The sequence below is a fragment of the Asterias amurensis genome, chromosome 2, assembly GCF_032118995.1.
Source record: "Asterias amurensis chromosome 2, ASM3211899v1".
Taxonomy (NCBI): Eukaryota; Metazoa; Echinodermata; class Asteroidea; order Forcipulatida; family Asteriidae; genus Asterias; species Asterias amurensis.
Window position 1 is genome coordinate 7,282,609 of NC_092649.1, and position 10,938 is coordinate 7,293,546.

Here is a 10,938-nt window from a genome sequence, read left to right on the forward strand (position 1 = left end):
GTCTTTCAATGTGATAAACATTCCCTTTTAAATGGCCGAATGGGTTACAGCATTGGTTACAAGTGGCTGTTTAATCAGACAACGTTCTTGAAACAAGAGGAATCCCTAATCATTGAATAGTTTTTTTCATCGCCAAAGTCTCTTACTCTTAGTGGCACTGTAGACAGTTGAGATCGCTTATAAATCAACTTAGTTTGCAAAATCTGAGAGCAATGTTGGATCACCCTCCTGCTTACCTCCAATAATAAGAGGAACAAACACTTGGGTCATCCAATGACTTTAGGAACCGGTGATGGTTTTGTCGATCAGCAAGCAGGTTGAGGTCCGGCGGACTTTCAGGAATTGAGGCTCTGAACAGCTCAATGAAATCAACCTGGTGAGAAAACAATTGTATGTCTAAATGTGCAGGCATGAAGTATCTTTTTGCAAAGTTTTTCCATCACTAGTTAATTAAAAATTAACAATATATAAATGAATGAGTTAATTAACTCAATTACGATACTAAGGAAATCCATTACTTACCTGAATAATGTTTCTCGTAAAAAATCCCAGAGGTGTTCAGTCGACATCCATGTCACTTCTTCCAAAGGTGGCAGTCAAGAACATGTTTGTAGTTAGCGAATGATTTGTTGAATACGCAGCAGTGACCTGGGTGTACACAAAATTAATAGTATGGAATTGTGTAAAAATTAGGAAATTGATAGTAAAATAACATGAACAAAAAAGACGAATTAACTTTATTAACCAGCACCAACCAACCATGGACTTGGTGGCTGCTCAGCATTAAGTTATACTTCAAAGCTCAAGGTAAACATGTTAAACTTTAATTATAATTTTTTTTAATAGGACTGGTAAGTTTAACACTTTTGAAGTTTTGTTTTCTTCTTATCAGTCAGAAAGCTAATAATTGATTATTAAAAAAAACAAAAAAACATAACGGCCTCGTTAAACGAGGTTTATTGCTCATGCCGGTTCAAGAATTTTGTCTGAAATGCAGTCAAAAGTCACGTTATGTAATGTTGGGCTATGCACAGCAAGCAAGGCCCAAATTCACCCAGACCAAGGCCGTTAAAGAATGTTTAAAAGGACCCCTCTCAATCCCACTGTACAAATCATTTGGGGTTATTTTGGTGGACTGTAATCTAAAATAAGAAACACTACACGCTGAGTGTATGTACGTGGGTGCTGAATTACCAGCAATTACCTAATTAAATATGCAATTGAGGGTCACGTGGTTAATTAATAAAGAATTTTAGTATTTGTTACGATAGGAATTAAGCTTACGTCCTAAGCTTCCATTTGATATACTATACGTGTTTAAAAACACATAGTTTTGTAGGATACTCCTTTCCTACTCCTGCTGATAGGGGACGCTGTTATTATGAGACATTTCAATTGCACGACCTCTGCACCGTAATGTCTGTATCTGACCCTGTATTTGTATGTGTACGTCGCAGAGACCAAAACTAGCATAAAATATCAAGCTATAATTTCCCTCATAAAGGCCCCCTATAGAACACGGCCCAGTTTTATGGTTCCTGCTTCAACCAAGATCTGCCCGCATATGTCCAACCACCATTCTCCGCTACTGTGCAAGCGCTGAAATACCAGTGCAAGTGTGAAGCAAAGATGACATTATGATGAGTTTCCCCGCGCACAAGCAAAAATATACCTGCTAAGCTGTGAAATATGCTTCAATGTAAGCGCATAATCCACGCTTCTGAATCGTCAATTCTTTGCTTACGCAGTGAAGCAGAGTCAAATTGGACCAGTCTCACAAGATTTCCCGTCATGTACTAAATTGTTTGTTTTACTTTTACATGTTTGAGTGTAGGCCTTACCAAACCTACTTAACAGGGCAAAATTTCATGGTTCTGATAACCACAAAACTCTGCGATTACGATCACCATTTCTCGCTAATACTGTGCAAGCGCGGAATATAATGTGCGAGCTTGGAAGCACGCAGACAAAAGTAATCCATGCTAAGCAGTCTATTTCGCTTGACGTAAGCGCAGAATTCACTGTTTCTGCTATAAGCACTGAATCTTTGCTTCCAGAGCAGAGCGTGACATTCGCACAAGATGTTTCATTAAGCAAGATCCCATCATGATAGGCCTGGCGACTGGTGAAAGTACTACTCGACTAGTCGCACCTCAAACCCAACAACGACACTTGTCGAGATAAATTACGGATTCTCAAGATTTGTGCCGCAATAGGAATCCTCCGTTTTTATTATTGAGGAATGCAAGGCCCTACGTTGTTCAGATACGATGCATATAAGATCGGTGGCTAAAGTCATTGGACTATTAATATCCAGCCTTCCGGCTGTAGAATACGGACCTTTGTTTTATAGGTCTCTTGAAATGGAAAAAGTGGATGCATTGAAAGAACACTGTGGCAATTATGACACATTCATGAAAATTACACCAGAAATGAAAGCAGATTTCAGTTGGTGGATTGAAAATCTTCCTCGGCAAAAACGAGACATAACAAAAGGAAATGCAGAGAAGTCTATATCATCTGATACCTCAAACAAAGGATGGGGAGGCATTTGTGGAAAGTTGACGTGCGGGGGAACAAACACACACTTATTGTGATAGGACTACTGCGTTTGGGTTTGAGGCAGTATAATACCATGGAGTAGGATTTGAAACTTTGCGTGGAGATAAGATATAGAAGAGTTTGCGGTAACACCATGTAATAATCTCTAAATGAGTTGGGGTGGTTCTGAAAAGAACCGTTGGTTTCAACTCGACGTTTCGATCAGTATGCTCTGATCGTCTTACATGGTGTTACCGCAAACTCTTCTATATATTATAATACCATGGAGGTAATACTATGGAGGTAGAAATGACATAACAACAGTTCAATCTACCCCATCAGTAGACATGCACAAACATGGTTTGACTGCGAACCAATTAAAATTGTGTCACTTGTACTTGAGTCTTTATGTTGCACATGCACATTTCAATCATACGAAAATCACCGTCTGTGTTAACACAATGAAACACGGTGTCTTCACATTTTATGTCTTCCACTTGTTGGACAAAACACCACCAACAAAATCGTTAAATCCCACCCACGAGGGGGCAAGACGCACGGAGTTCGTTTACCGTCACGTTGGCAACAGACCCCTCGCTCCAGTGTTGCAGGTGCACCGTAGAATGGCAACGCACTAGCCCGTGTCAGCGGTCACCAAGGCCCGCCGGGTGACAGCGATCAAAGTACGGGGTATACAATAGAGAGAGACACCGCAACATAAGAGGATTGGAGCGTCCCCTTTACAATAATAACAAACTACTCTTTCAAGATGGCGAATGTTGATGCCTTGCGACCATATTCTGCAAGAAAGTCTTCGTAAGTACTGAGTTGGAATCCGATGGACCTTCACATTTACTATCGTTTCGTTCGTCTTAAAGTTTTAACGTCTAAGATTGCATACGACATATCTTATAGTATAGGACTGCAGGTACATGAGGGTGAGGTAGGATCGAATCCTACCTCCATGTGAAGAGAAAAGCGATACGTGGTAAAACCATTCTATTTATACCTCCATGGTAAAACGAAGGTAGCCAAACTAAAAATTTGCCTCTTCTGACGTTCGGAATAAAGGAGGCAAGACACTAGTTGTCGTCCTCACAAATTATATTCATATTACTACTCTTAAATCACAGGCCCCCATATGTTTATGATTTTCTTCAGATGCGAGTTTGTACATGAACAACCATGAAAATATATCGACGGTGTCTTTAAAAGCGATATTTTTGTTTTCTAGGATGACTTTTTGGTCCCGTCACGACCCAGTCAAACTACCTCAGGGATACACAGACCACTGGACCAAGATGCAGCTAAAGGTATGTGTACAAAAACAAACGCTAGCAAAATTAACATTCACAGAATACGAAACAGAATACAAGAGACATGCATGCAAAAAGCAGAAACATTTTTTAGCAAAGTGGTCAAGCTTTAAAAAACATTTTAGAAGAGTGGAGGCGTATCTCGAGTTATTGTTAGGCTACAAAAACAAACGACAACGAAATGAACTCACAAAAATAACACGTAACAGAATTAGAGACATGCATAGAAAAGTATAGCACATATTAAATTTGGAGCAAAATGATCAAGCTTAAATAGTATTATGGAAGCGTGGGTGGACAATCTCAAATTATAAGGAACCAATAACAAGTCAGAATTAAAGGCAGTGGACACTATTGGTAATTAATCAAAATAAATATTAACATAAAATCTTGGTAACAAGTAATCGGGAGAGGTTGGTGGTATAAAACATTGTGAGAAACGACACCCTCTGAAGTGACATAGTTTCCGAGAAAGGAGTAATTTTTCACGAATTTGATTTCGAAACTTCGTGTTTTTTCTGCCATTAATATCTCGCAACTTCAACGACCAATTGGGTTCAAATGTTCACAGGTTCGTTATTTTGTGCATGTTGAGCTACACCAAGTGAGAAGACTGGTCTTTGACAATTGCCAAAGGTGTCCAGTGTCTTTAAGTTACACCACGAACTTCGGAAGACGTGGACTGCAAATTAGGACTAAATGAGTTTTGAAGACGTACATTATTCCGAAGACTCACTAACAGTCTACAAAATTTGCAAAACAAATGTTTTGTCTGAATATTATAGTTTTCACCCAAAATGACAATAGCATTAAGGGTAACTATAAATATAAATATTAATAGTAAACTTGCGGGTACAACCCTGGGTAAAAACTCTTTTGAAGGAGTGGTGGCTCTGAAAAGAGAAGAGTATACTGTTCGAAACGTCGAGACCAAACCGGCTCTGTTCAGAGCCATCACTCCTTCAAAAGAGTTTTTACCCATGGTTGTACCCGCAAGTTTACTATTAATATTTATGTTAAATAGTTGCCCTTATTCTCCACACCATGCAAAGCTTCAAACACCATTTGACAATAGCATTGTTGCCTTAGCGAAAATGCCACGGGCCCAGCCTAGTCTTGGTTCAACATTGATTTAAAAAGTGGCAAAAATTACCACCGTGGTCAAGTGGTAGCTACATGACTTTCAATCTGGAGGTTTTGGGTTCGAACTCGGCTAAGCTAACCGCTGATATTGTAATGACTGTTGGATCACAATTAGTACAATTAATAATCATTGACGTTTAGCAAATATGTTTGTATGAGACAGATTGACTGTGAAGCTAAGTATTTATTTCCCTCGGAAATTTTGTTTGCTCGGAAAATGATCTCAACAAACCAAACAAAATAATAAACGAGAGGTTTCTATGGTCCAAGGTCGAACTTGTAAAATTAATACGGGTTCCCATTAACTTGTTTATCACAAGAAAACTTATCGACAACAATGGAGACTTTGGACCAGAAATATTGACAGTTTAAATGACTAGGCCTACTGTCCTGTGCCCATTTTCACAGATGGCTTGTTTTTTTCTCAATGTAGCCATGCTGTCAATGCAATGTGTATTTTCACGGTTCAATGTTTGTAACAGCTATGCTTGTGCTGTTTTGTCGCCTACTTCTCATTTTTATTTTTTGCAGACAATCTATTTTCTTGTTGCACTTGCAGTTGATATACCGGAAAGGCTTAATATTTTGGGGTCCTTTTTGTAGGACGCTAAACACCATGTCCACATATTTAAACAAAACTTACACAGTTTGTGAAGATAATGACGGTAGAAAGCTTCCCTTTAATTATACGTGCTTATGAGGTGCTGTAATTTTTGAGAAATGAGTAAAACAATGTCACGAGAATTATTTTCGTGTCACAGTGAGACGACAATTATTTAAGCAAATAAAACGTATTTACCAGTTTTAGTATTTTATACCAAAACATGGGATACGATATTATTTGCGTGGCATTGTTTTACTAATTTCTCAAAAACTACAAACCCTTTTGCAAGTAATATTTTAAGATAAGCTTTCTACTAGCATTATCTTCAAACTGTGTAACTTTAATCTAAATCTGTGAAAATTGAATGTGTTTTGTGTTACAAAAAGTAGGCCTACTAATTCAAGCTTACGGTGAAATTGGGCCCTTGCTACCACAAAGCAATTACGTGAGAATCAGGATATCTCACTAATTTTTAATTGTAGGCACAGCACGTTGTTAACCCTGCATCAGGAAAATATCCATTGTTCTAAATTCAAGCAGTCATTTTAATGAGTAAACAGTTAATTTATTAACTTAATGTACTGACTACTGATAAGAAACGCAAATGCATTGCTCTCTATTTGAGGATAAACTTATTGTTTTGTACTTTACCGAGTGCAAGTAGTTTTGTTTACATCCCTTACCGTTCTGCTTACACAAGTTGCATAACAATCTTTAGAACCAGGGGATGAGGTCTGGTATGTTTGATGTATTACACAATGAGCCTGCGATTTCCAAGCTGTAGACTAGGTATTATCTGGTAGTTGTAGCATTGCAGCGACATTCTGTTGGGTCTTGTTGGAATGTTTGTACAAGCTGATCATGTTTGTTTAGAAACAAAAGCAAACGATTCGCGGGGGCGGTGCGTGAAACTTCCAGCCAATAGGTTGTCGGGTCAGCGTAGTGGTATATCTTTTCTACTTCTTGGACCCGGTTCGAATCTCGTTGTGGCATTATGTGGATTGGGTTTTCATTCCATACTGATTGCGTGTGCTTTCCCGGGAATAATTATCCGCGGTTTTCCTCCACTTCAACTATTTCCTTTATCTTCTCTACATGGAGTTCTTGGCTAGTATCGTGATTAATTTAGTTTTCTGAGAGTCTTTGCTTCTTAGCCGTAATAAGTAGATTGAATTAAATGAATATGAAATGGGACTGATGTGGAGGCATTGCCACCCCGTCGGGATGCCTGCATCATGCTGGCTAGCGGCTTCGGTTAAAACCCAGAGAACTCAGTCGAGGAGAACTTTCTCGAAAAAGGAAATGGCATGCAAGAGAGAGGGGACAGTATAACCGGCTATAAACGTATCTGTTGGGAGGGGGGGGGGGGGGCTGGGGTCTTAATGTTTGCTGAGGACACCTACCCAGCATCAGATAAAACGAACTGCTAACACTTTCTCCTCGGCCAAGTTCCAAAATCACATTCCAAAATTATTGCTAAACTGCCCTTTTTAATATACATAATCGTGTATAATTTTGTTCTTTTTCAGTGTACAACTTTTCAGGTTGCTATGCCATCTGGAAAAGTAGTCAGTCATGGAGGTAAGCTGACGTCATTATGATGACAAGATTTAACTTATTTGTTTGAGAAACTTTTTTATCAACGTTTCATCCTCTATAAAATAATACAGCTACAATTGTCAAAAAGGACAAACAATAATGCCGCAAATAAACTATACATGTATGTATATTTTTAATGTCTAAATTTTAAATGTTTTTTGTTATCCTCACCAACAACTTTTTGTAAAAAAAAAAAATGAAAATTTTACAAATGACAATTTTTGCAACGTATGCATTTTGTGCCTATTATTGTTTATTGTTCACAAAATTAGTGTTCCAGTTAAAACTGTTCCTTAATTATTTTCTGTACAGGTCTCATGGCTGCTCGAGCACCGAAGAACGAACACGTCGCAAGCTTTGAATACACAAGAAACGGAACACTAAACCGAGTCGGGGATCCAACCTTCACGCAGGTGCTAGTGACCGGTCTGAATGGAACCATGCCAGGGAGTTATGACATGGTTAGGTCGAAACCAAGCAGTGCTAGATCGCTACGGACGACATTCAACGAGAAAGCGCGGGAAGGATTCAACTATTGGCAGATTGACAGACCCAAGCCAACTAAATGTAAGCATGGTGTCTATACAAAATGGTCTAGCCTGAAGTAGTTTTGGTGCAAGATGTTGTAGTGGTTCTCTTTATACTCTTTAAAGCTGAAAATGGCTTTCCAGCATATTTCAGAGGAACGGCTTATTGTGCTGAGCTAGTTTTTGTTTGGTTAAGGAGTTTTACTATACTCGGTTTTGGAACTGTCTTCCCCCCTTTTTGAGAACTTTGGGCAGAATTCCTGGGACACCGGTGGAAGACTTTGGGCGTGTAGATGCTGCACGTCGCTGATCGTCAACGTCTTCATGACAACAGATGTTTCCCTTCGACCGTACAAACCGACTTACTCAACGTCTTGCGCCAACTGGACTATTAATAATGCGAAGCGTATACACTACAGAACTTGGCGAAAGTTGACGTAAACCTTATGATACGCAAATTACTTCCAACATTTGAATCAGCTTTTGTACTGAACCTTATCTAAAAACGGCTCATTGAATGTAGTTTTCTTTTGTTTTGTTTTTCAGATGGTCGTTATGGAATCGGTGCTAAAAATACAATCCTTGGAGTTGGGAATTCCATCAGGACGTGATGTTTTCATGGATGCAGTAATTTTGAAATCACTTGCAGTGTCTGAGGTTACAACACAACTTGAGAAATATCAAGCCAATTATTTTTTATTGAGGACTTGTTTTATTAAGCTGTCCGAAAGCATGACTTCTTTCAATCGTTAACACGATTGAGTTTCTGTGAACACCATCGAGTCTGGGTTTGGGGTTAAGCCTGCATGAGTTGGGTTCGTTTACTTACAGGACACAATGTATTCATTGTCGTTGTGAAGGTAGGCCTACATCGGGTATCATCATTTTCGTTGAGGTAAATTTTTATGTAGTCTTACGTAGCATAAGGACGTCACATGCAGGGCTCAATCACAAAAATCGGGGCCAACATAAAGTCTACGACAGACTTTTTGATGGACCTTGCATGCACGGTTTATGCAATCCAACTTTTTCGTATAACTGCCTCGAATGATTGATGTGTCACCAAAACCACTTCTTTCGAAACATTGTAACATAAATTGAACCAATTAAACATGTTGTTTACAGCGTTACTGGCTAAATGCGATAATGGGTTATCGGGTCTCATTATGCTAATATTTTTTACTAAACTCAGCAAGCGTTATGTGCGTAGGCCTTCGTTAATAATGGTTGGCGCTTAAATAGGCAGCCTATTCGACACCTTTAAACGCAGACATTTACTTTATTTTCAGTGCTTGTTGCTCTAGAAGATAGCAATAATTGCAATTTATATGAACTCTCCACGTTTGTTGTGTTTCACGTTTTAAGTTTGTTTCAAACACAATCTGTTAATTTCCCATATTTTTTTAATTTACATTCATTGTTTGCATCGTGTTTTGACAAATATTATTCTTTAATTGAAATGTTTTTTAAGTGTGAAATATTGTGCGCTGGCGTAAAGTTACTTTTCACGCAACTGATATAGTTTTTGCAGAGAAGGTAGACCGATTTTGATAATGTTTGCAGTAGGCCAATTACAGATTGCGCGGTCTGCAGTTACTCATTGAAAGTTCGTTCCGTATACAATGTAAGTGAAAAAGTCAGCTCTATTTTTATGGTAGTAGGCCTACAATTTAAAGCCATTATACACTATCGGAACAGAAAAAAAAGTTCACAGATTTACAAACAACTTACAGGGCTTACAGAAGGTTGTGGTAAAAGTCTTCTCTTGAAATATTATTCCATGAAATGCTTTACTTTTTGAGAAAACATTAAAAATAGTTATCAATTCTCGACATCGAGAGTTCGGATTGTAAACACATGTCATGACACGGCGAAACTCCGATGAGCGATGAGCCTAAATTTTCACATGTTTGCTATTTTATATATAAGTTGTGATACACGAAGTGTGGGCCTTTGGACAATAAGTAAAATATAGTTCGCCGACTTCGTATACGGACTGTTGGTTGTGGTGAACAGTCGCCACTTCGTGAAAACGGTGTACGATGGTATGTGTACAGAAGATTTTGACCAAGTGCGTGGACAGATTGTGTATCTGGATGTTGGAAGAAAAGTGATCACTTTCGAGAAACTTCTTACCAATTGTGTTTTTGTTTGTATGAGCCTTCAAAGCCATTTTTGTTTACGAAGAAAGAATAACTTGAATAAACAATAAAAGGAAAAAGGTCAAATATCCATAGTGTTTTTTGTTCGTGTGTTTTGTTTTTGAAACAATCAGGTCTCCTTTAATTCTGTCATTATTTTCTTGCTACTTTACGAAGCCCATATGAGTGCAAGCGCAAGTACGAAATAATTATGAAGAATATTATTTTTGACGAATCTTCAGTTTTGGAAGTGCCGGTATACAGTGTACATCTGTAATTGGCAATTTTGTTTTAAATAATCGACAAGGCAAACTTGTTTGTTAGCCTATTTTTTATAGGCCCTACTTTTTGGTAGTGCATATTTGGCGAGTCTTGTTTTAAAAAAATCTATTAGCACTAATCTTGTTTCTGAAACAATATTTTGCTAAACATTGATTCCCCCAAATAAATTGTACAATATGAGGGTGTATTAGACATGCAAAAGACAAGATTTGCCAAATAAAATGGGCCCTACAAAATATATATATAAATTTGCTTATTTCCCCCAAAACGAGATTGCAGAACATTCCCCAAAAAACAAAACACGGGATGAGAAACCCCATACAATTGGTCATCACGGGGATTTGAACTCAAGACCGGGCATGGCAGATGAGGCACAGCGATATGTGACTCCCTCAGATCCACCAAGTAGGAAAAACTCTGGGCCTCATACTGTTATATATAGCTCAGTTGCTATAGAGAGCATCTACCCCGGAGTGTCAAGATCAGGGGTCTTGGGTTCAAATCCCATTGAAAAACCCATTTTCTCTCGGTTTCACATCCCATGTTTGGTATTTGGTGGTATAGGCACCTATGACCATGAAGTGCTTGTTGTTTTTGCTCAGTGCACATCCATCAACATATAAAAATGTGTAACTTACTACAGTATCATCCCACCCAGTGTTTGGGAGTGACTTGTCGGCGCACCAAATACATGTAGGTCGTGTTTCCCGAAAGAAGAATTGAACATTCATCAAATTGCAAAAAAAGCAAATACTTGCAATTGGCATGGCTTTCGTACAATGTCG

The 10,938-nt window shown here is 38.5% G+C and overlaps 1 protein-coding gene across 1 annotated transcript; it reads left to right on the plus strand.

Moving 5' to 3' along the window:
* The first annotated feature begins 3,217 nt into the window (after positions 1-3,217).
* On the plus strand, positions 3,218-9,960 carry LOC139950712 (uncharacterized). Its single transcript, XM_071949503.1, has 5 exons — positions 3,218-3,357; positions 3,776-3,854; positions 7,134-7,185; positions 7,516-7,770; positions 8,277-9,960. Exons 1-5 carry the CDS (start codon positions 3,311-3,313, stop codon positions 8,339-8,341), a joined length of 498 nt encoding a protein of 165 aa, XP_071805604.1. The 5' UTR covers positions 3,218-3,310; the 3' UTR covers positions 8,342-9,960.
* The last annotated feature ends 978 nt before the right edge of the window (positions 9,961-10,938 follow it).

Coding starts and splice junctions, on each gene's coding strand:
- LOC139950712 (XM_071949503.1), top strand. CDS start 3,311: ATGGCGAATGTTGATGCCTTGCGACCATATTCTGCAAGAAAGTCTTC. Junction 3,358..3,775: donor TATTCTGCAAGAAAGTCTTC/GTAAGTACTGAG, acceptor TTTGTTTTCTAG/GATGACTTTTTGGTCCCGTC. Junction 3,855..7,133: donor GGACCAAGATGCAGCTAAAG/GTATGTGTACAA, acceptor GTTCTTTTTCAG/TGTACAACTTTTCAGGTTGC.